We start from the raw sequence: 26,785 nt of genomic DNA, 5'->3' as shown, positions 1-26,785 counted from the left end.
CCAGGAGTAAAAATTGACAATAACACTAGGGTTACCTCATCAACATATTCACTAGTGTTGAAACCCATAACTAAAGATATCATATCAACAATAATTCTTCCCACATTTGTAAAGAAGGTTTGCAGATAAGGAGGTGGGCCCTTGGGCTGATGTTTCTGTAACATGAAAGTCTGACAGATGCAGTTTAGTTCTGACTGAGATAATTGAGTGGATTTCTCAAGTAAATATCCCATGGAAATGGGAGTCAGAGCTTGACCAGAGTGGAATTGCAACATTTCGTTGATGGATTGAGCAGTTATTGGGAAGAGGATTGTTTGGCTTGGGGACATAACTGCTCTGAGGTTAGGGTCGTAATTGTCTTAACATTGATGAATTATATCAGGGAAAACATGGACTGAGGGGAGGAAATACATGTGAAGGTTAGATTCCCATAGTCCTAAGATGTCAGAGCCATTCAGATAGTTGTCTCTACTTTGGCAAAAGACTTTAAGGTGGTTTTTATCAATGGATAAGTCATTTATCTCGAATTCTTTATCCGCAAGAGGCAGATAGTCTAAATCTTTGTGATGAGCATTCATGGGTGTAACACTCAAAGCCACAGGGGTTTCCATTTCTAGTTCTTGTGGATTTAGAAAGGAAGTTTCAGGTTTTCTCTGAGAAATGGGAAAAATAGCAGGTGTGGGAATTTATATGGTGAAACAAAGACTGAATTGTACTAAAATTGGGTTCTTTTATGTGGAATTGCAGTGTAAAATGTGAACTTGCAGGGTTTCGGCGGAAATTAGATAAATACCCGTGTTCGGGGAGTGAACAGTGAAATAACAGGTGCTAGTAGTTCTAGCAGGTTCCGGGCTGCGTCAGCTGCAAGTTTCTTAGCAAGGTGGTGGTTGGAAACCTCGAAAAAATGACTTGGACGTTCTTTGCATGGGAGAACAGGTTTGTAGTACAGAACAATGAAAATGATGTTTGTTAGTTTTATTAACAAAGTCAAGGTTTGTTATAGACATATTTGGGCACTACAACCCCAATCTCATATGTCCATAAACCAAGGGCTTCTAAGCCCCTAAAAGTGTTGTTTCATACCCTAAAGGAGCAAGGTTAGCTGATTACATCATCTCCCAAAAGTTCTCCTTGAAAAACGACTCAGAACTAGTCAAAACAGGACCATACAGACTTCTTAGTGCTAAGGGTGTGATGCATCTCACCTACCACATGCAAAAATTGTGATGCATACTGAAAATCCCTTCTGTAGGGTGCGATGAGCGAGAGCAGACAAATGGTAGAGGCAGTTGGCTAGGTGGAAACCCAGAGAATCTTCTAGAAATTGTCCATTTGACACTTGCCTCTCTGTATTCGCCCAAGGATGAGTAAGAGATCATGAAATCTCCAAGTGGAACCAAGAACTATCAGAGAGATGACACTAATAAAAATCCCAGAAGCTGACTCACCCACCTGCAAACATCTATATATGGATCCCTCATCCTAGAGATCCAGAGGCTGGAATTTTGTATTTTGTAAGGAAGTGCTATTGGTTTCTCTGTGCAACATTGTATTGTTGGGTGATCTAAGCTTTTCATGAGGTGAAGAGGGCTTTCATGCTGGGTCAAACCAATGGGTTGTAATCCTCTCTTCTACTACTTCTATCAATAAATCTATTCGAGTTTTCCTCCATATTTTTGTATATCTCTGAATCTTGTATTGATATATGAATTTGTATGGTTAATATACATCTGATACTATAATGTTTATGGTTTTATATCTCTATGCTTTGATGGTATTATGCTGCTTTGACTCTACAGGTGTTCTTTGAAGCGAGACGAGTAAGGAAGGAGTGGCAAAACTTTGTCAAAGGAGGGAGGAAACAAGCAAGGAGCCAAGCGAAAGACTGAGGTTGGTACTCTCTGCTTCTCTCTCATCTATCTCTCATAAAGGAAAACAAAAGTAACTTTAGTTTGTTTGTTTCTAAGATAGCTACCCATTTTAGTGGGACTAACAGCTTTGAATGGACACTAGTTTTCCCGATAACAAGGTTGGCGGGGGTTTTTTGGTTTTCGAGCAGATGACGTGCGCGGGAGTGAAGTGACGTTTTGTCGTATGCGGGGGAGTGGTAAGCGGTTTCGTATCGCACCGCTTTTGGGGATGGGCGATAATTAGCCTCAGACCAGCGATTCCATAGGATGCTTAACGCGTGGCGGAGGCACTGTGCAAAAGCCACTTGGTGATCGCGCATTAACGCACGGTCACAAAGTGGTGTGCGATATCATTAATAGCCATTGGATGTGGGATATGCGATCAGACGGCTGACGGGAGGAGCGATGCGGCAGGGTTTAACAACAGTGGGCCCAACACAATTACGAATTAATTAATCGTATCGGGGTTGTTGTGAATAGATGGTGAGGTTATTAATTAACCGTGAGGGTTAATTAATCCCTTTTCATACAGTGGGAGGATTAGGTTGTTAACTAATTACGGGTTAACTAGTTAATCCCGGTTAACATGTGTTTATGATTATAACTAAGCAAAGGGGCGGGATATATAGATTTTTGGGGATTTTTAATATATTAAATAATACGGGAAAAGGGTGAATATGTGCAGGATTTATGTAATATAAGTTAGAAATTAATATGAAAAATGTAATGAAAAAGTGCTAAGAAAAAACATTAGAGTTGTGCATTTAGCTTAGGCTTGAATGGAAAAAAGGGGTTTGTGTGTGATATTATGTATTTTTCATAAGTAAAATAGGATTTTACTTAGGAAAATACTTATGAAGTTGAATAAATGATTTATGGATGGCTTTAAGCACTTAGGCTTTTTAAATTATTGGGCCGAGGGTCCGGTCCCTCTAGAAGTCAGAGAAATGCTCTGAGCCCCTCCAATTTAGCAAATACCTTAGCACTTAGGGGAAATTAGTGAATAATTAGGGAAAATGAGAAGGGGAGTTAATTATTCTGACTTTGCTTTGCTTGAAATGCTTTCAATGTATTGCATGTCTTGGCCTTGTGATGAAAGTGATAAATAAACACATTTAGAGACATCATTCATCACATATGATTCTGCAACATCAACTACCTACCCTACCTACTTTATCCTAGCATTTTTACTTCTTTATTTGGGTGCACTTAGACTGGAAAACGCTTATCAAATCTTCATTTTCTTTACATGGCAAAACCTATCTAAATCTGCACTTATTATATCCAAGGGCTCAGATTAAACTGTTGTGCTCCTTTTTTATTTACTCTACCTATCTACTTATCTGCCAAGATTACATTGTTTGGTTAGATATTTATTCTCTATTTCTACAACATGAAATTGAAATATGAATTAGCCAAGTTTAAACTGTTTGGCTATTCAACAATTGTGGCATAAGTGACAAGCTGCACACAATTGTTTATTACACAAAGTGAAAAAGTAGTGGCATTCAGACTTGCACACTTTCCTGGTCTTTCTTTTGATTGGGATTCATTTTCTTTCATTTTTTCGACCATTTCTATTCTTTTTACCCTTTGATTTTTCTTTTAGGGTATACGCTCTTTACATTTTAATTTTTTTTTTTTGAAAAAATGGAAAACCTTTGCAACAAGAAAAGGTATGAACATATTACAGAGCTCATCAAGTCAATCATGACATATGACACCTATTGGTATAGGGGCCTAACAGTGTTATCTGTTGTATTCATGCTTTATGGTGTGGTTTTTCTCTCTGTTGTGTTGGTTTCACAAAGGTGAAAGATCATGTTGTTTCTTGCAGTCATGCTCTCTATTGTGGTCATGCTATCTGTTGTGTTTAGTTCCCAAAGTCATAGGTCACGCTATCTGTGGTATTGATTTCCCGAATGCACAATTATTTCTCTATATTGTGTTGATTTCTCAAAGGCACACAACATGCTCTATTTTTTGTTAATTTCCCTAAGACACAAGAAGTGCATCTTTATTGATTTCCCTAAGGCACATGATCTGTTATATGTTGTGTTGATTTCCTGAAGGTACAGGGTGTGCTCTTTATTGTTTTTATTTCTTGAAGGCACAAGACATGCCCTTTGTTGTGTTGATTTCCCAAAGGCACAATTCATGCTCTCTATTGTGTTTATTTCATGAAGGCATAGGTCATGATCTCTGTTGTCTTGATTTCCATAAGGCATAGGATGTTCACTCTATTATATTGACTTTCTGAAGGCACAATATGTGATATTTATTGCATTTATTTCCAAAAGGCACAAGGTCATGATCCTTTTTGTGTTGATTTATCAAAGGCACAAGTTGTGATATTTGTTTTGTTGATTTCCCGAAGGCGCAGGTTGTGATATTTGTTGTGTTGGCTGAAAGTCACAAGTTGTGAGCTCTGTTATGTTGTCCTGAAGGTGCAAGGTCGTCAACTCTATTGTGTTGGCCTAAAGGGGAAAGGTCATGAACCTTTTTTTATTGGTTTGAAGGCACAGGTCATGAACTCTACTTTGTTGGACCTAAAGTGAAGATCAAGAGCTCTATTGTGTTATGCAGGCTCGAAGGTGTAGGTTGTGGGTATTGGCCAGAAGGTATAGGTCACAATGTTTGTTGTGGTGCATTGGCTTGAAGGTGTAGGCCATGAAATTTTTTGTGTTGAATTTTTGTATTCTTAAATATGATATGCATGGTTAAGCCCAAAGGATTATCCTTTACCTTGTCAAACATTGTCTAGATCATTAAATATATATTTTTTGCGTAAAATTAATAATTAACTCTGCAACTGAATTGATTTTAACAATGTTTTATTTAGGAGAGGTCACAGGTTCAAATTTAGTGGAGTCTGGTTTTTTTCAGCCAAAATGTATTTTATCAAACACTTAAATAGATTGGCAAAGGGCATTGCATAGAAAACACAATGGAAAAATGATCAATTTGTAGGTGACATACCAAAAATGTACAAATTGTAGAAAAATTAATTGTTTATAATGTTTTTGGGTTAAATTATGGGTGATTTGATTTATTAAAAAATGGTAAATGCATTGAATAACCTTTTGATCAACGTAAGAAACATGAAAATATGTGAGTTTATATTTTGAGGCACAAGAAGTTGTTTCAAAGTATTTTTTATAAATATTACTAGGGAATATGGTGATGCAGCAAATGCAGTATAAGCTAATGTTGATGTAAGAGTAACAAGCTCATGCAGTAAACAAATTTGGAAGAACTATTTTGTGATCTTATGGATCGAGTTTGAAATATTGTGAAAAGTGTTCCACATAAAGTTCAAGAAGGAGGTGGGTTCCTCCATTGAGGTTGGTGCCTCGATCAAGTTGAATCCTACTACAAGTCAGTGCTTGCATATCGTCGAGGTTGGTGCCTCAATAAGTTTGAATCCTTCTACAAGTTAGTGTTTGCATATCATCAAGGTTGGTACCTCAATCAAGTTGTATCCTATAACATGTCAGTGCTTGCACATTTTAAGGATTGGTGTCTCCAATAGGTTAGTGGCTACAAATTTATTTTAGGGGTGGGTGCCTCCAACAGATTGGTTGCTACAATTCTATGGAATCAAATTCAAGAAGACAAGAATAATTTGCGGTTTTCTCTTGCAAGGGTTTCCACAGGCATCTGGTGCCTTGTTATGTTTTTGTTCTTTTGTTCTTTAATGATGCATGTTTATCAATACAATTTTGATTAATTGGTGAATTGTTTAAATTAATGAAAATTTTCCACTACATTGATTTCGCCCCTCCCCCCCTCTCAGTGTAGTCTTTATTAGAACACTATGAAAGTGCCAAAAAGAGGTTGGATATTGTTGCAAAAATTTGACCCCAATCGAAATCCTAGTTCATGTGTCAAATTACCTAGCATGTTGGAGCTGAGATCTGACACCTTCAATTATTTCATGATGCCAACTAAAGAGGGTATCACGATGCAAAGATATCGTATGATAGTACCGATGGTGTCATGTTATTCTAATAAGCTACATTAGGAGGTATTATTTTGGGAAATTGAATATTGGTGAAAAACACAATAGTTATGCTTTACTAGAAGGAAAATTTATTCCTAGTTTTATATTTCTTCATCCTATTGACAGAAGTCATCATGCATGATGATGCCCTAAGTCAGGTTATCCTACATAATCATGCTGATGCCAAAGGAAAAATCTCTTAAAAATATGGGAATTGTCCAAAAATTACGAGCCATTCAGTTAGATAGCCAATGGGAAACCTATGGAAGCATAGAAGGAATATAATTTGTTCCTTGGGAAAAAACTATTATAAACAAATAGGGAACTCCTTCATAACTGATTTGAGATTTTCACTTCTAGATTCTTTGAATTTAGTTGAAATACTATTGAGGTTGACCTGATAGAAATTAGGAACTTGCCACTACATTTTCTTATTTTGGGGAGAAGAATAAATGGGAGGTTTTATTGGAAAAAATAGACCTTGCAATGTTTGTTGCATTGATTTTGATGCTAGTTGAAGAGGAAAATGAGCCTGAGATTGTTGGACAACTTGCATCTAAGGTTGAGGTATGAGTAAAGGTTTTTGTATAGATGGTTACATTATAGTGCTTTGGGGCCGATACTATGGTGTCATCGACATCTAACCATCCTTCCCAACTTTCATTTGTGTTGGATGCCCAGATGTTAACTGAATTTGTATTGAATTCATCTACCCTTGTGGTCTGGGTTGAATCTTCCCCTGATGTCCTACATGCATTGGTTGAGGAGGCTGACTTAAAGATTGTTGGATGTTAGGCATCACTTGTGAAGGTTGCATTATACCAAGCATTATTTATGCCTGAAATAGGTTTTTTGTCATCGCTACATTTGCAACCAAAATCTAGCGAGCCTGCTATTCATTTTGTTTAATGAGAACCTTCATTTTAGACATAAGGTCATAAAACCAAGGTTTTGACATGCTAGCTATGTGAGAGGTGGAAGAGAGGTTACCAGTTGCATTGACACTATTTCCACTGAGATTTTAAAGAACATTTATATGTCTTACATTTTTACTTTGACTTGCCATAGAGATATATGGGCCTCGAAAAGCTCCTACAATTGATGGGAGTTCCTTCTATTCCAAATCTTCCAAGCTAGATTGAATATTATCCTTGAAATCTTCCAATACTTCTCCTTTCCCCTCAAAGTAAGAAGACACCTATGAAAATATAAAACCTTTAAAATCCTTACCTTGGAAATTACATTAAACAAGAAAAAAATTCCTCTTTCAAATTGTTCATAGTAAAATTCAAGCAAGAATCACTCCCCAACCATATCAAGAACCAGACCACAAGTCAAAAAATGAGTCAATCAAGAGAAGTTTACATCAATGCTTTATTTAATGAAAGACAAGACTATTATCTCTTATGCATTCAAGTTATTAAAAATTCTCTATGGTTTAATATTATTCTTCTTGAAAATATATGGGCAAAGAAAATTTCCATAACATCTTCCAAACCCACAAAGATGAAACGAAGCACAAACCTAGTGAAGCTTTTCATTGAAGGTTGAACTAGAGGAGGGTGAGGATAATTAGAATTGTGAGGAGGATGGGAAACACCCTAAAATTATTCCTGAATCAAGGCAAGAGTTTTCGTGAGAGGGTAAGTGTAAGGGAAATATAGTGATAGGAAATTATTTAGGTGTCCTGACAACATTCTTGACAAGGGAGCCACCAGATAAGCAGTCACTAGCTCACCATCATCTTCAAAAGGAATACCATTTTTCAAAGTCTAATACCTTGAATCATACAAGCCCTACAAATTGAACCTACAGCCTACACTTATCCAAATGTCAATCATTCCCCACACCCTACCAAATGGGGTCTGGAGCTAGAAACTGGCGGATTCTATGTAGTCTCCATCTGCATTGTTGGATTTGGCCATGAATTATTTAAAAAAAAGGTGGTGCTTCATTCGAGCTTTGAATAATCAAAAAGTGACACATGGTTGTTGAATTATACGTGCACAAACGCTAATTCATTGTCTTTAAGTTTATTTGTTTTTCAAAAAACCCAAGCCTTCTAGAATGGCTAAGAATGTAACAGATCTATTTTTGCAAAGGTAAGGTTCTTTGATAATGTCATGCACATAGAAATGATGATGGACACTGCTTACTTGTAGGGATTGGTGGTAGGAATTATTTCTTTAGTCCAGCACAGAACATGTTTAGAAAATTTCATGTTCTATATTTTAATGTCTAACGAGAAAGAAGAATCGAAACCAAGAATCTTAGTTATTGCTACACAAATTTGATTTTTTTTTCTTGTTGTCAATATGGGTTTCCTCGACAATAGTGAGCATGTTAAGATATTTGGTATTATGTGCTCATTAGACTTGAGCATCTCTCATCCTTCATTGTTGTTAGCATGCATCAACACTTCAACAAACTTATGATCTATTATGGGACTACGTCTCATAGATAAAATACGAGATGTGTTTGAGAGATGATAAGAAAAAACAAAATATAAAATTGGACACTCTTTGAAACATTTATATGATGATAAAGTATCATATATTCAACCGAAAGGTGGAAATATCCACGTAAATAATTGAATCTACAAGGATGTGCTACCCACTATTAGATGCAGAGCTGAAACTAAATCCCCAAAAATATTCAAAAGGATAAGATATGCCCACTTTAATACCACTGGTCCAAGTCATGGAGGCTAAGATCTAGAAGGCTTGAATGCTGAGAATGTTAGATACACATATTTGTAACAATTTGGTCATTGGTTTTTTATGGTTTGGTTAGTTGTTGTAAAGATACTACATGACATCATATCCAAGGATCAATGTTGTTTATTTATTATTCTACAGACATACATCATATTCCTCTGTCATAGAATAGTCCCATAGAGCCTCTTCATATTTTCAATCTTTGGTGTCCAAATTATAACTCAAAAGTATATGTAGATGCAAGCCTACTCTCCTATTTCTTCGTCCATTGTTTTCATGAGATGAAGCAAGCTGCCAAGATTTGAAAAATATCATTTAGTCTCTATTGGCATTTTGATATATGAAGATTATGATAGTACTATGTGTTTAATATGCTAACCTACTCTATCATGTTGGAGGAAGGCCGATTAAAAATTTCTTGTTGGTTATGTAGTTATATTATATTTTTAGTAGGAAATTTTTGTTACATTTATCTTCTGTTTGTGAAAGAGATAATGATGAATCTTCAAAATGAGATGAAATAGGTTATAGTGTAAGACTAACTCTGATACATTCAATATCTAGACTATTTTCCTAGATAACTTACAAGTACAATAGATGGCACCCATTATCTTAGTAGATGGAAGTAAGTCCATAAATGACTAGTAGTTTAGTCATTACAAACATGGAATTGATTTAGTGGTTTGAAGCATTTGTATATTCAACGAATCAAGTGGAAGTACAACTTATTAGGATGGTTTTCTAGTTAGTTTGGAAGTTATGTATATAGGGAAACATCCTTCATTAGTTGGAGATACTGACATCTGGATTGTAATGTACTAGTGGGGTTATGAGACCACATGTGCAACATTGTTCAATAACTAAATTTGGGAGATCCTTGATTTGAGAGTTCGACAAGATGGAAATCCAAGAACTTGAGAATTCAAATTGGGAACTACACATTTACGAGGTTTAGGAGATAGCTTGATTAAATTCAATCTACAATATTTCAAAATGATTAGAGATGTTGATGAATAATTTACCAAACAAAGATCAATGACAATTACTTGTTCATGAAGAGTGTTCGAGATATTAACTCCTACACGTCTTGTGCTTAATATATGATATTGTTTATCATATAAAATATGTTGGGTGTGGAGCATGATTATTTACAGGTCTTTGTTTCAGCTGGATGTATACTCCAGGAAGTTTGTGCACCCCTCCACGCGGGGGGTGCGGGGGGGACTTGTCCCCCCCGCAGGGGTCAGGGGGGCTAATCCCCCCTGGCTGGGGGTCTGGGGGCCAGTGGTCCCCTAGCGGGGGTTTCGGGGGCAACGCCCTTGAAGCTAAAAACAAATGTAAAATTTCCTTGTAAAAGCTTAATAATTTCTAGTCAATCTGGGCCGTTCATTAGGCAGATGATCTGACGGTAGAACTTGTGTTTAGTAGGGGTTTTTTTCCCTAGAAGGAAACCCCTCTCTTTGTATGAGGGCATTGTATTGAGGTTGTGTAATAGATGTCTATTCTCTGAGTGAGAAACAAAGAGGTGAGACTGTGAGAGAAAACAGAGGATATTACAACGGATTTGTTGTAGGTTGTGTCTCTTCATTTTACTAGATAATAGAAAGGAAGGACTGGCTGTTCGGGGTGGACGTAACAAAAACTTGGTGAACCACGTATATCTGTGTCTCTCTGGTTTTATGTGTTTTCTGTGTTTATATTTATGAAATATTCTATGTGTTCCATTGCTCTGTAATATATAATTTTCTAACAACTGGTATCAGAGCCGAAGGTCTATTTGGCTGATAAACTTGTAGGAAAGAAGGGTTCCTCATTCAAGTGGGAGCAATGGTGGAAGATGGTAATTTTAGGGTCGAGAAATTTAACGGCCAAAACTTCTCGCTGTGGAAGATGCATATGGAAGATTATCTGTATCAGAAAGATCTATACCTTCCATTGGGTGGAAAAACAAAGATGCCGACGGGTATGACAGATGAAGAATGGAACCTTCTCGATAGAAAGGCACTCAGAACAGTACAGTTGTGCCTCGCAGCATCGGTCGCCTTCAACATTTCGAAGGAAATAATGACAGAGAGTTTGATTAAGGCGTTGGCGAAACTATGTGAAAAACCCTCAGCCTCAAACAAGGTATTTATTGTGAAACGATTATTTAATATGAAGATGTCGGAAGGTGGATCTGTTGCAGACCATTTAAATGATTTTAATACTGTTACAAGTCAGTTAAGTTCTGTAGGGGTAAACTTTGATGATGAATTTAGAGCTCTGTTATTCTTGTGCTCATTACCGGAAAGTTGGAATGGTTTAGTAATGGCCATTAGTAACTTTGTTTCTGGATCTAGTACTTTAAAGTTTGATGATGTTGTCGGTCCTATCCTTAGCGAGGAAATGCAACAAAAAAGCTCCGGTGAGACATTGGGTAATGCTTTAAGTGTAGAGTCTAGGGGAAGAAAAATGGAAAGAGGAAAGAGCTCAGGATATCACAGTAAATCAAGGAAAGGCGATCCAAGTCCAGATCGGGGATAGTGTGCTGGAAATGTGGAAAGAAAGGACACCTAAAGAAAGATTGTAGATCTTGGAAGGGAAAAGAAGGAGATGCACAACAAGAAAACAATCATGAAGCAAATGTGACAGGTGAGGTGTTAAAAGATGCTTTGATTCTTTCTTTCGAAAATATTACTAATTCCTGGGTGGTAGATTCAGGGGCCTCATTCCATGCCACACCTGATAAGAAATACTTTCATGACTATGTTCAAGGAGATTTTGGACAAGTCCGTTTGGGTGATGATAAACCCTGTAAAATTGTCGGAATGGGTAAGGTTCTTGTAAAACAACAGAATGGAAACCAATGGATACTAAAGGAGGTAAGGCATGTTCTAGATCTGAAGAAAAATCTGATTTCAACAGGGCAATTAGGCAGTGAAGGTTGTGTGACAACTTTCACAAATAAAGCTTGGAAAGTCACCAAAGGAGCCCTGGTAATAGGAAAAGGCAAAAAGGTTGGTACATTGTATTTATGCAATGGTATTTCTAACTCTGTTAATGCTTTAACTTCCAAAGGAGCAGATGCAACATTATGGCATCATAGGCTCGGACACATGAGTGAGAAGGGGATGAAGATTCTTCACTCAAGGAATTTGTTGTGGGTTTGAAGAATGTTGATTTGGAATTCTATGAGAATTGCATTTATGGAAAACAGAAGAGAGTCAGATTTCTTAGAGTTGGGAAAGAAAAGAAGAGTGAAAAATTAGAGCTTGTGCATACAGATGTATGGGGACCTGCTCAGGTATCATCACTCAGTGGCTCTCATTATTATGTTACTTTTATTGATGATGCAACTAGAAAAACTTGGATTTATTGTATTAAGAATAAATCTGATGTATTTGAGGTGAATATTCCAGCAAAGAGTTTGATAGGTGCTGTTCAGAGCATGGAATTCGCAAAGAGAAGATAGTTCCAAGAACACCATAAGAAAATGGTGTGTCAGAAAGGATGAACAGAACAATCATGGAGTGTGCAAGGTGAATGAGATTGCATGCAGGATTGCCTTTACAATTTTGGGGAGATGTTGTAGATACTGTTGTTTATCTAATAAACAGAGAGCCTTCAAGTTCCTTGGATGGTGGTGTTCCAGAGGAAGCATGGACAGGAAAAAAGGTAAACTAATCCTTTTTATAGCCTTTTGGTTGTGAGGCTTTTTCCCATATTAATAAGGAAAATAGAACAAAGCTTGAGGAAAAATCAAATAAATGTACCTTTATTGGATATGGTGTTAATGATTTTGGTTATCGCTTATATGATTATTAAAATCACAAAATCATTAGGAGCAGAGATGTAATATTCAATGAAAAGGTCTTGTATAAGAATCATTTGTGGGAAAAGAAACAGGGAAAAGAAAACAAGGAATACATAGTTCTTGATGAGATCACAGAAAAAGTAAAGGTTCTTGAAAATAATAATAATCAACAACCACAACAACAACAACCACCACAGCAGCAACGGGCACCCCAAACACCTAAAAGTGGTGTTAGAAGATCTACCAGGATAAGTATACCCCCTTGAACGATACTCTCCTTCATTATATTATTTATTGTTGACTGATTCTGGTGAACCCGAATGTTATGAAGAAGCAATGCAGGTTGAAAGCAGGAAGAAGTGGGAGCTAGCCATGGAAGAAGAGATGGACTCTTTAATGCATAACCAGATTTGGGACTTAGTCAGGTTGCCTACAGGTAAAACTACATCGCAGAATAAATGGGTTTACAGGCTGAAGTAAGAAGATGGAGGGAAACAGAGGTACAAAGCTAGACTTGTGGTGAAGGGGTTTGCACAGAAGAAAGGTATTGATTTTGATGAAATATTTTCTCCTACTATTAAAATGACTTCAATGAGAACTATTTTAAGTCTAGTAGCAGTTGAAGATTTTCATCTTGAGAAGTTAGATGTAAAGATAGCCTTTCTCCATAGGGATCTGGAGGAAGAGATATATATGCAACAGCCACAAGGATATGAGGTAAAAGGGAAGGAGAAACTAGTGTGCAGGTTGAAGAAGAGCTTGTATGGCTTAAAACAAGCTCCAAGATTGTGGTATCTAAAATTTGACAAGTCTATGTCTGAACAAGGTTATACTAGATGTCACTCTGATCATTATGTTTATCTGAAAAAGCAAAATGATGGCAACTACATTATATTGTTAATTGTATGTGGATGACATGCTTGTTGCAGGGTCTAACATGCAGGAAATAAATGTGCTCAAAAGAAAATTGGCAAATTCATTTGCAATGAAGGATTTGGGAGCTGCAAAAAAAATCCTTGGTATGAGAATAACTAAAGACAGGAAAAATCGCAAATTAACATTGTCTCAGAATGAGTACATACAAAAGGTGTTGAAAATATTTAATATGCACAATGCAAAACCAGTTAGTACACCTTTTGCTATCCATTTCAAACTTAGTAAGGAAATGTGCCCAAAGACCCAAGAAGACATGGATTATATGTCTAAAGTTCCATATGCATCGACAGTTGGAAGCTTAATGTATGTAATGGTCTGCACAAGGCTTGATATTGCACATGCAGTGGGAGTTGTAAGTAGGTACCTGAACAATCCAGGAAAGCGACATTGGATGGTAGTGAAATGGATTCTCATATATTTGAAAGGTACCACAAATCAAGCATTATGCTTTGGTGGTTCAAACATTTCTCTACAGGGATATGTTGATGCAGATATGGCAGGTGACAGAGATAACAGGAGGAGCACTATAGGATATGTATTTACTGTAGGTGGAACAGCTGTCAGTTGGGTTTCAAAAATCCAAAGTGTTGTTGCACACTTTCAACAACAGAAGCAAAGTATGTTGCTGCTACAGAGGCTAGTAAAGAAATGATTTGGTTACAAATGTTTATGGGTGAATTGGGTAAGAAGCATGATATGGGAACGTTATACAATGATAGCCAAAGTGCCATTCATCTTGAAAAGAACTCATCATTTCACTCCAGGACTAAACACATACAGTTCAAGTACCATTTCATACGATCAGTGTTGGAAGATGGAGAGTTGAAGCTGCAAAAGATACACACTAGCAAGAATCCTACAGATATGCTAACAAAAGTTGTAACCAGGGAGAAACTGAGAATATGATCAGTTTCAATTGGTCTTCAAGGATGACGATGAAGATGGGAAACAACTAGGTCTAAAGAGGATTCATTGTCTAGAAAATGAAGCAGCGGAGGAGTTGCTACAATCATTGTCCAAGTGTGAGATTGTTGGGTGTGGAGCATGATTATTTAGAGGTCTTTGCCCAGGAAGTTTGTACACCCCTCCACACGGTGTTGTCCCCCCCGCAGGGGTCCAAGGAGGCTAATGCCCCCCAGCTAGGGGGTCCAAGGGCCAGCGGTCCCCCAGTGGGGGTTTCGGGGGTAGCGCCCCCAAAGCTAAAAACAGATGTAAAATTGTCTTGTAAAAGTATAATAATTTCTAGTCAATCTGGGCCGTTCATTAGGCAGATGATTTGATGGTAGAACTTATGTTTAGTTTAGGGTTTTTGCCCTAGAAGGCAACCCCTCTCTTTGTATGAGGGCATTGTATTGAGGCTGTGTAATAGATGTGTATTCTCTGAGCAAGAAACAGAGAGGTGAGACTGTGAGAGAAAACAGAGGATATTATAGCGGATTTGCTATAGGTTGTGTCTCTTCATTTTGCTGGATAATAGAAAGGAAGGATTGGTTGTTCGGGGTGGACGTAGCCCAAACTGGGTGAACCACGTATATCTGTGTCTCTCTGGTTTTATGCGTTTTCTGTGTTTATATTTATGCAATATTCTATGTGTTCCATTGCTCTGTAATATATAATTTTCTAACAAAATATTTATGTGAGTTGTTTTCTTTTATTATTTAGGATATTGTTTGTTAGCTGGATTTTAGATATTTGTTCCAACTAAGATAGCTCCTAAATTAGTCTATAGTTGAGATATTCTCTCAATTAACTAGAATGTTTGCTTAAGATAAGTAATTTATATTAATTCATAACTTATTATATAAATATGTAATATTAGAAAATGATAATAATATATGTAGAATATCTTGTATATGCAATAATTTTATCTATGTATATTCATATATATAATACCACATCTTTCCATTATAATTGTACTGAATTCTAAAATTTATTTCCATACTCCCTTTCAAGGTAAAAAAATTTATAATAGAGGAAGTGCACTTAGGTTGACTACCACTAGTGTGTATTGTATATAGAGAGGACGAAGTTTTATACAAAATTAGAGAAATAGTGTGGTATAAAAACATACATACATAGTGATTTCCCTAAGAATCGAAGACCTATTCTCTAACATGCAAGAAATTGTCCCAAAATAACCCAAAAAATGCTAAATTTGCACTTTTATTTTGTTATTTGAAATCAAGATTTGAATGGTAAAAATTGCATCCATTTCTCATTCTGAAAAAAGAAAAAGAAATCCCTAATAAGGGATCATTCTAAGGAAATACTTTTCCTTTCCTTATATATATAAAATAGATCATTTTTCTGTTCGAGTGACAAATCAAAGAATTTGTCCCTATGCACAATTGGGTTGATAAGGACAATACTTGGTGAAACACACACCATCTTTTTGAGGGGATCTAGGGTTATAAAAACATGATTAGGATCCCATATTTAGACCTAATAGATTTATTGTAATATTGAGCACACAAAATAATGAATTCAAGGAAAAGATACAGTGTTGAAAAAACTGCCTTAACCAGACCACATCCCTCAATTTTAGACCATTATTTCTTACTTCCATGTGTGCCGAAGAGTGTGGGTTTTCTCATTTTTCAACACTAAGTTGAATATGTCATATAATTTAAATTATTTCCAATTGACTTCAGAAGGTTCAATGATGGTATATTGAGAGGACAATAATGCATATGACAAGGGAATGTGGAAGTTTAGTCTTTCTTAGTTTTGTTAATAAACAGGGTGAGTACACTAAATGGAAAGATATCAGGGGTCTAGGTCGAACGAAGGTTAGGACTCTTCGATAACAACAGTAAAGGATGGGTCTATGTTGAATGGTTTTTCAACAATCTAGGGATTACATCAAATTGAGATTTTATGGCTATGTGAGGGGTGAAAGTGTAATCGTGCATAAGAAGGGTTATAGGCCTTAAAGGGTTAGAATCAAAAGATCTATTTTTTTCCGGGGGGTGAGGTGGGGTGGGGTATATGAAATAGAGATTATATTACTTGAACAAAATAAAGCATAAATGATATTTTATGTCCAATAGCCTTCCACTTGAGAAACCATACAAGAAACATAATAATAGAGCTTTTGTCCATTTATACTATATAAACTATATAGGAAAACTAAAAATATAAATTATCCTAAAACAATTTAAAAAATTTCAAGGTAAATTTGAACTAACAATATATATTATTCCATCCAAGTCGTTACTGACATATTTAAGAAAAATATAAATAGAAGTCATATATTTCAATGGAGAAGTGACTTGAATGGTGGCAAGTATATCACCCTTCTCCTCATAGGTGGAGAACTCAAGGTTTGTCACATTCTTAGCAGGGATAGAGACTTTGTCCATCAACTTCTTAATATGGCACTACATTTTTTCAATTCATTATAGAATTTCTTGTTATGCATATGATCATTTTACTAAAATTTTCCCCATTATAGTTTTCAACTACCTATAGATATCCATTTTTCGCATATACCCTGTTTGTCTGATTTTGGTATTTCCAATATCTAGTACCCAACTCCCTACCTCTTCTTTGAATTCTATGTCAGTGATGAAGCATCATTTAGTTATGCCCTTTCACTCAACTTATTCAATTTCCTTTCATAGGGAAGGAGGAGTCGAATAAACATAAATAGAAACGAATCTCTCTCTCACATGCTAGGCCCTCAAATTGGAAAGGGGGATGCAAAACTCATTCCCTCTATGATTATGAGTATGACTAGGATGAACCATTGTGACTAATGGAAAACCAATAGGTAAGGGAAGTGAAAAGAGAGAGATGCTAAAGCCTAGAAAACCCAAGGAATGATAAAATGAAGGTCCCTGAGAGGATATACGGTGTCGAGAACATAACAAAAATAATAAGGGTATAATGCTCATTTGAAGAAAATCCATGAAGAGAATCCAAGGAGAAAACCCTAGCAAGTAAAAGGGAGAGGCCTCAACCAAGCTAAAACCGAGGGAAACAATAAGCCAAACATAGAAATATGATTGAGAGAATTGAACATAGGGACATAGATTTTTTATTTTTTTTATTCTATATAAATCTTAGAATAAATACTAAAGAAAAAGATAAATAGATGAAGAAAAGAATGAAGGGATGAGAGAAAATAGAGGGGAACTACTTGGTTTTAGACAACAGAGTTAGATTACTTTTGAAGCTGAAATCATGGTGTCTGTGTGTACCTCCCATACCCTGAGCCTAAATTGACCACTTGGAGAACTGCATTTGATTTCCCAGTGAAGGCCAAAGAGCCCATCCCTTGATTTTTATCTCTGATTTTTTGTTGTACATGATATCAATATAGGGAGACTTCTTCTTAGATATGCCTTTCACCCATGAAATTAAGCTCAAAAAGAACAAATTGAAACTACATGTTACTAATAGAATATCAATATTCAACAAGAATCTAATTAATATATAAATGACACCAATCATCTAGAAGTGTGGCCTGTGTCTTACCAAATTATTCTCAATATTTTTCTATCCTTTCTTTCGATTTCCAATCCATCAGGGAAAATTTTAGGGGCTAATATTCACAGGTGGGCTAATTTTCCATGTTTTTTCAAAAATTAAGATTCGCCAATTTCCATTTTTTCTAAAAATGATTCGCCCAAATTTTATACTATAAAATTATTTTACTTTAAAAATTGCCAAAATTTTACAAACACTATATAAAATCAGTATAAATTTCAATATTTTCACAAAGGTATATTCAAATATTCTATACTTTTCATGTTACCGACTAGTAATATTCGCTAAGGTTTCTAAACTTAAAATAAATTTGTATCCTTAAAATTTTCCCTACAATCCATGCCATGAAAATAGTCTGGATGAGCACCTTCTCAACAAAATGATGTTTTCTAGTGGAGCTAACTACCATATCAAACCATAGAATGTCAAACATTCGAAGTGGTTAGTTGTTTGAACATTCATCACCTTTTCCCATCGCATCCCATTAAATATATGATTATCACCCATTGTGAGGGGCTAATCCTCTAGTGCAATGGATGGGCATTATGATTTGAGTGGATCACTTATATTTTCATTCCATTAAGTGCCTAGAGGGATATTGGTATGTTTACTATCTTCATTTGCTAGTTTATCGACAAGTTTGTTTCCAATCCTTCTCAAATGTTTAATTATTGAAGTAGAAAGGTATTTTAGAAGTGTTTGAATTCACTTTAGACCTCCTTCCACCTTCCTTCAACCTCCAACATATTGAAAATCCATTTCATCATTTTTTATCATCCTTATTGTTAATTGAGAATCTACTTAAATAATAAGATTCCCAAAGTGACTTTTGATGGATACTTACAAGAAAAATTCCAAATCAAGTAGATATGCATCATTATTATTGTAAATTCCTAATATGTGTGAATAGAATATGAGCACTTATCCATTGCAATCCCTAAACACCCCACCAAAACTTGTTGGACGAGGGTTTCCTTCAAATGTCGTCACAAAACTATGTTTAATGAGTCCCCTAGGAGGAGGCTTCTAATGGTTTTGGCTAGTGCATTAAGAGAGGTAGGGAAAAATAATCGGAGTAGAAGCTATAGGAGAAATTCTAAGGGCTTGAAGAAGTGTGAACTCTTGAGCATTGCAAGTCTAGTGCTGGGTAGACGAGTTTTACACGAGCACCAAGTCTTTTACACTTTTCTCTATTCTTTTCCAAAAATAATCTTACAAGGTTGAAAGGTATTTGAATATTCTTTATTTCTCTCCTTTGAAATATCCCATACAATTAACCCCAAAAGTAATTGTCATGCCCTATTAATGATTGGATGAAAAAATGATTTGCTTTACCAATTTGTTATTGTGAGAACTATGTTATTACTCGATCCATCTCATTGTTTGAAATTATCAACAACTTTATCTCAAAGGGGAGCAAAAAAAGAAAATACTTTGAGTAAATGATTAGCATCCTCTGAATTTTCTTAATAAATTCGATGAAGCCCCAGTCCTTGAGTTAATATAAAGTTAACGATGTAAACAATATAAAGTTTAAAAAAATCCATGAGTTAATAGCCATAGAAATAATGAGACCTTAGGTCAGATATTTTAATTCTAGTTGTTTATCTAGGAGGGGATCTTTGGAATGGAATTGGCATGAGTGGAAAGGTTGTAATCTTATTTCATGTTATACTTACAAATAGGTTTTTACCGCTAACACAACTTTTTAGGTCCTAATTACTAGAAATGAACCTTATCTTTCTCTTGGTGAATTCCTTCCAAAAATTATGCCATTTTGTTTTAGTCCTTTCCTAATTCCATTTATTTTTGAATAGTTATGTTATCCAATTTTCTTGCTCTTCTGGATTGTCTTAATGTAAGCTAACCTTGAATCTTTCTTGTTTTCCCATATTTGTTTGTATATCTTGAGCACTTTCAAAATCTTTGAATTTGAGCATCTAATTCCATGCATCTCCCAAAAATAAGGCTTAATTACACTCCCTTCTAACAAATTAAAATTCAAAATATCTTATATCAATATACATTTCAAATTTAATTTTAACCACTAATAACTAAATTCAAAATAAAATAAACATTTAAAGTCACACAAACTTTGATACCTTAAAGTTTACATCCTATAAAGATTAAAAAGTTAAATATTACTATATTCTAAATATAGGACAAAGATGATGATAAATAAGATGATGATAAGGTCGGGGCCAGATGTTCCTAGGATGGATGCCCTAGGGTCTCTTTTTAATATTGACACATAATTTAATGCTGGTCATAGTTCCATTTCCGATTTTGATGGTATGTGGGTCCTTAGAGAGGATAAACCCAAGCGACTGGTGCCTCCATGATTACTTTATCCCTAAATATAAGGGGTTTGGGTGTTTCCCATCAAATAAGCTCCCTTAGAGGTATTATCAGTATGCATATTCCCTCTTTGTTACTCATTCAAGAAACTATGACCCCCCATGAGAAATCCTAGGAGGCCTTACTGTCGATCTGCCTAGACTGGTTTGTATGTGCCACCAAAGCAACATGTTACTCTGGTGGTTTGGGGGTGATGTGAAACCCTAAAGTAAAAGATATGAAGGAATTTATATAATGTGTAGGCATCATATTGATTGGCCATTTGATGGGCTCGTGTCAAAGGATATGCATTATCAATTCTTATGCACCATATGTTCGACGTAAACAGTTTTGGGACCCTGTTTCTGGATCGGGCCTGTTGGGACTGAAATCACTAATTATAGTTGGGGATATCAACTTTTCCATGGGACAAGGGGACATTTTGGGACATAAAGCAAAGGAGGAAATCTTGTGTGGATATATCCAAGGTACGTTGGATGAAAACACTCTTAAAGATGTCGCTCCGGTAGCCATTACCCCTACTTAGAGGAATTGTCGTACTGGTGTAGAGGACATATCCGAAGACTAGAAGGATTCACTTGAGACAATATATGTTTAAAGGATTGGTGGGGCTCAAATCTCATATCATCCATTCATTTATCTTTGATCATCAATCGATCATGCTACACTGGGAAGGGGTTGGTATGAGAAGATTCTACCCATTTAAATTTAACTCTAAATGGTTGAAACTGAAGGAATTTGAGGCACTGATGCATAAGGTTTGGATTTGGGAATTGAATCCTACCCCGTCAGACTGTATGTCCTCCATTTATGTGAAATTGAAATGCCTGAAAAAGGATGTTTTCATTTGGTCCAAAGGTAAGAGGGAAGCATAAATTAAATCTCCATTAGATATAGAAAATGTCCTTCGAAATTACAATGATCCTATTGACCCTCTCTTCTTTTTTTTTGTCAATATCGATCCAAAATTCTAGAAATGGAAGAAGAAAAAAGAGATTCTCTTGTCACAGGAGGAAGACTTACGCTTGAAAAGTTGGGTTATATAGGTTGAAGTCAGGGACAAAAATTCCATATTTTTTTACATGCATGCCAATCTAAGGATGTAGGATAATTCCATTAGGGATATCTAGGATGATGAAGGACAACATCATAACTAGCAATCGGATATAGAACGGGTTGTTGTCGAACACTTTAGTAAGATTTATAAGCAACAAGACCAAGATTTTTATGCACAAATGGAATTTATTACACATGTCTCTCAGATGTTTTCTGAGGATGATAATGATATGATGGGTATGCCGATTACCATGGAAGAATTGATAGTGGTACTTAATGTTTGTGTGAAGGAGAAGATCCCCGACCCAGATGGTTGGGGGATGGAATTATTTCTTCCTTTCATAGACCTAATGATTCTGGGCCTTCTCACAGTTGTTGAAGAATCTAGGACACGAGAATTCATTTCTAGGGCCATTAATGACACTTTCATTGCTTTGATATACAAAAGGGATAAACCAAGGACCTTTGCAGACTATCAACCCATTTCCCTGAGCAACTCTACTTATAAGATGACTTCTATATTAAGTGTCTGCAAACTCAAACCGGTTTTGTCGAGACACATCACCCCTGAATAGTTCAGTTTCGTGGAGGGAAGACAAATATAGGATGCCATTGCCATTGCATAGGAGGTCCTACATTCTATGAAATCTCAGAAATTGAAGGCATGTCTTCTTAAAGTTGATTTGATCAAAGCCTATGGCTTTGTGGATTGGGAGTTCCTGAACTAGGTTTTGATCAAAATTGGTATGCCCCCTAATAACATTAAATGGAAAATGACATGCATCAATACTGCTAATTTTGTAGTGATTATTAATGGATTAACTACTCAATTTTTCAGGGCATATATGGGTTTGTGATAGAGGTGTGCATCGTCTCCTCTTCTCTTTCTCCTTGTTACAGATTGTATGAGTCACAAATTGGGAGATGCAAGGGATAGGGAAGTGCTTTTTGGGGTATTTGTAACGAGACATATTGTTGTTACACGTCTAATGTTTGTGGATGACTTATTATTTGGTGGTGTGAAAATTCTTGAAGAATGATCTCATATACATAAGATCATTAACACTTTTGGAGAGGCAACAGGTATATACATGAGAAAAATTAAGTCTATTTTGGTTTATGGAGAAAGGAAGGACTGAGAGATTAGGAACATTTGTAAAAACTTTGATATTACATCCCAACATTTTGACACTAGTCTTGTCTACCTAGGTTTCAAACTTAAACATAACAAGTACTATATTAAGGATTTGGACTAGTTGGTTGATAGGTTTGAAAAAAAATTGTCTTGGTGGTAGCATAGATGGTTATTGATGGGAGGTCGACTGATTCTGATGAAGTCGGTGTTGCAAAAAAAATTGGTATAATGGATGTAGCTATTCATGTTACCAAGGGAAATTATACATAGGCTAGAATCGATTATGGCCAGATTCTTGTGGGTAGGTAGCAATCATACGGGGAAGATTCACTTGGTTAGATGGACAGTGCTGGCCAGGCCAATTAAGGAGGGCAGTTGGGGGATTACATATCCTTATAATTTTAACAAGTCAATGATTGTCAAAAACATGTGGAGGGTTGTGTCTAGTATCGGCCTATGGTCTCTCATAATTAGAGAAAAATACATGTATGGCCAATCGTTCTCTTCATGGATCAAGATTGGTGTGAGAAGGAAAACAAGTGTGTCCTTTATCTGGTGCAACATGATGAAAAACCTACAATGGTTGATGGGTTTCATCCGTTGGGACGTTGGTGACGGTATGAAGATTAAGATTGTCTAGATGCATTGAAGGGATTAATTGGGAACCACACCTTATCATCTCATATGCTCGATTTTATCCACGACAAAGGCACATACCTCCTTCACCAGATCTACTATATTCACTATAATAAAATCAATTTGTAGTGTTGGACATCAATGAAGGAGTTGGAGTTACAAGGAGCTTACGCTGAGGAATGGGAGTATTACCTTTCTCAATTATGTTTTGTTGGCATTACAATCACTGGCAAAGAAGACTATATGGTTTGGGACGGTTTGATAAAAAAGGGACAACTAGTGGTCAAGGAAATTTATCACAGAATGCCTATGTTAGAGAAGGAATGCGACCACTATAGATGGTTCCAGGATGCATGGAAATGAGAGTTTCCATACAAGCTCAAGTGTTTCAGTTAGTTGGCTTTACATCACCATGTGCTAACCTGGAAGAACCTTTAGCACCGGGGATTTGTAGGTACTAACATCTGTCATTTGTTCTTAAGGGGGCTAGAAGACATGGATCATTCACTCCTATGCTGCCCTTATGCTATGGCAATTTGGGACGAGGTTCTAGATGCACTTAAAATTACACCATGTTGACAATTTCAAACTTTGAGATCTTGTCTTTAGTATTGGTTCAAATATCAAAAGTAATATCGCTTGCTTCCATCCTACATCATTTGGACCATTTGGTGTAGTAGGAATGCACTAATTTTTTTAGCAAAAAAATAGCTACGGTCTGTTCTGATGTGATCAAGGTTGTGGCATATTTTAGTGAGATAGGTTCAAAAAAGATGCGCACAAAACGAAGACAAAAGAGGTATAAAGACATATGGAAGTACTTTCCTGTGGGATACTTTGATGGGGCATGTATATAGAGAACATGCACATGTGGAGCTTTTATAGTAATTCTTCCAGGTAACTTTTACCACTCGTGGTGGGAGGGAGGATTCGACACTAATAACAGAGATATTATCGCATCGTGGGGCTTTTATAGTAATTCATCCAGGTAACTTTTACCACTCGTGGTGGGAGGGAGGATTCGACACTAATAACAAAGAGATTATCGCATTGTGGGGTGTACTTATTACTGCAAAGTGGTTGGGGTTGGAAAGATTATAGGTATTTTGTGATACTAAGGGCATCATTGATTGGGTAAAGGATTATAAACGATTTAATCCACCCATTTTATCAAACTAGAGGAATCGTAAGTAATTTCGAACACATTCAATTTTGTCATATTTAGAGGGAGCAAAATCTTACTACAGATATACTATCCAAACGAGGTATTTCCAAGGAGCCTCGTAAGATCTACTTCACCGCTTTTGAACAAGATGTCATGATTAACATCAGTAGCAAATTGTTTTTTTTTTTTGTGAGCCCAAGAGGGCCCTATTTTATTTTTGAGGTTGAACAATGATGAAAATACTAAATGTAACAAACAGATTTCTAATAGGGATCTTTAATTTTGGGGTGAAACAATGATAAGAATACTAGATGTAACAAATTGGTTTCTTTTTTAACAATAAAGATCTTTTACTTCCATCGTATAAAGTGGATCTTTTACTTCCATCATAGAAAATGAAAAAGTGGTAGATAGATTGCCATTTTTACTAAACATGATCTTTACTGAATTTTCTCATTTTTCTCAGATGGTTGTAGAGATGGATTTCATGAGGGAGTAATATTTAAAACACACATCACTATATACTCTAGAGTATATTTCTAATTCGTAAAATGCTTACACATCACTATAGACTCTAGAGTATATTCCTAATTCGTAAAATGCTTACTTCAACATCGGGTAAAAGAGATTGATTTTTCATTATTTGGTTTTTCATTTTTATTTTTTCAAGAAATTCATCTTACCTGGAAGCTGTTTCCTATTGCCGGTATTAGTGACTTTCCTTTTCCAAAATACAACCAACCCAAGCAGGAACACCACAACAACCGCAGCACCAATGCTCAATCCCAACACTTTGGCGTGACGTTTTCCTGCAGCTAACAATAATTGGCATCACTAAACTAATCTGCAAAGGTACTATAAATATGTATGACAAGGTAACAATATTACCTTGTGTTAGCGTTGATGGTGGTATTGAAGGACCACTTGTACTTTCACTTCCCTTTAGGGATGAGAGCAGAGGCACACCATCACCGTAAAACTTGTGGCTGTCATAGCAAATTATGCAGTCATCGAAGAAGACGAATCCTTGGCTAGTACCAGCTGGACAGTAGCCGAAATAATTGTACATATGGTTTAGGCACTGACTACATTCGCTCATAGTAGATGTCCTGCGACATTCAGCCAGAGAATAAACCCCATAATCATTTAGTGTACTGTAACCCAACTTACTGGACCCAGCTTTATCGATAAGCCTCTCCAAAACAGAAATAATTTTCCATTCCGTGACACCCCTTGCCTCTGTGCCGTTTATTGTAATGTTGTTGCACAATGTAAAGATAGCGTGGGATGCATCCGATACATTTAATTTTGAATAAAAGTCGTGAGTGGCATATCTGAACATGCATGCACTGAGATAAATGCTTGCGTAACTGAGACTTCCAGTACATACACGTAAATGCTCTATAGCCTTTGAAACGCATTCCCGACAAGCAGAGGCATTCAGATCTCCCCTGCACAGAGCATCACCATAAATCTCATCTCTATTCTGTCCATGAATTGAATGACTGAAGCCCGTCTTGTTAACACTGTCAAGCACTGAATTGATAACCACGTTCAAGTTCCTTTGCTGAGCACTTCCATTCGTGATACTATCGTTACTGCAATGGTATGGGCGGAGAAGACTATAAATATCCGACGGAGGTATTGAGTGTATGAAATCGAAAACTAATGGCAATGTTAGTATAAAAAGCATTAAGGAGACACAGAAATGGGAATTTGCGGTGAATGTGAAGCGAATCATTTCCCCTCTGTAATTACAGACCATGTTGGAGGAGGTGGCCATTCTGTAATTGAAATCAATCTCCGGAAAACTTGAAAGAATTTCAGAACCACCTTTCCTTTATGTACAAGGGCCTGGTTGAAAGGTAAGCGAATTTTGGAGTGCTGTGTTGAAGCAGTCTCGATCGGAGTTCCTCGAACGTTGGATGTAGATAAGATATTGACACATGTGGTTAATAAATTTTTGTCCATGAGTGGCTGATAATTTTGATATTTCTGAGGTTGATAAATTTTTGTTCGTGAGTGGCTGATACTTTTGACTTTGATAAACTTTTGTGCATGAGTCGCTGATATTTTTGAGGTTGATAAATTTTTGTCCCTGAGTCGCTGAAACTTTTGATATTTTTGAGGTTATAAACTTTTGTCCATGAGTGACGGATACTTCAGATACTTTTAAGGTTGACAATTTTTTGTCCATGAGTGACGGATACTTTTGCTATTTTGAGGTTAATAAAGTTTTGCCGTGAGTTGCTGATACTTTTGAGGTTGACAAATTGAGTGGCTGATATTTTTTGGTAATTTTTGTCAATGAATGGTTGATTTTTGAGGTTGACAAATTTACTTTTTGAGGTTGATAAATTTTTGTTCGTGAGTGGTTGATGTTTATTTTTGAGGTTAACAAATTTTTGTTCATGGGTGGTTGCTATTTTTTATATTTTTGAGGTTAACAAATTTTTGTCTATGAGTGGTTGATACTTTTTGATATTTTTGAGGTTGACAAATTTTTGTTCATGAGTTGCTGATATTTTCGATATTTTTGAGGTTGATAAATTTTTGTCCATGAGTGGCTGATATTTTTAATATTT

The 26,785-nt window shown here is 36.2% G+C and overlaps 1 protein-coding gene across 2 annotated transcripts in view; it reads right to left on the bottom strand.

Annotated features, from left to right (window-relative positions):
* LOC149206427 (cysteine-rich receptor-like protein kinase 1) overlaps positions 1-26,021 on the bottom strand; it is an 86,108-nt gene extending 60,087 nt beyond the window's left edge. Inside the window, exons 1-2 of one of the 2 annotated variants that reach the window (XM_089393724.1) lie at positions 25,089-26,021; positions 24,884-25,015 (exon numbers count right to left, since the gene is read on the bottom strand). In XM_089393724.1, coding sequence (XP_089249850.1) covers positions 24,884-25,015; positions 25,089-25,983 — 1,027 coding nt within the window. In that variant the 5' untranslated portion in view covers positions 25,984-26,021. The remainder of the gene's footprint in view (positions 1-24,883; positions 25,016-25,088) is intronic. The other variant, XM_089393725.1, reaches the window with a different exon arrangement.
* Between the last annotated feature and the right edge of the window lie 764 nt (positions 26,022-26,785).

This window comes from Pinus tabuliformis, chromosome 1_2 (assembly GCF_031772625.1).
Source record: "Pinus tabuliformis cultivar Carrire ecotype Pingquan chromosome 1_2, CPIR1, whole genome shotgun sequence".
NCBI lineage: Eukaryota > Viridiplantae > Streptophyta > Pinopsida > Pinales > Pinaceae > Pinus > Pinus tabuliformis.
The sequence above is the reverse complement of the archived record's forward strand: the minus strand, read 5'-3'. Positions and strand labels throughout refer to the sequence as shown.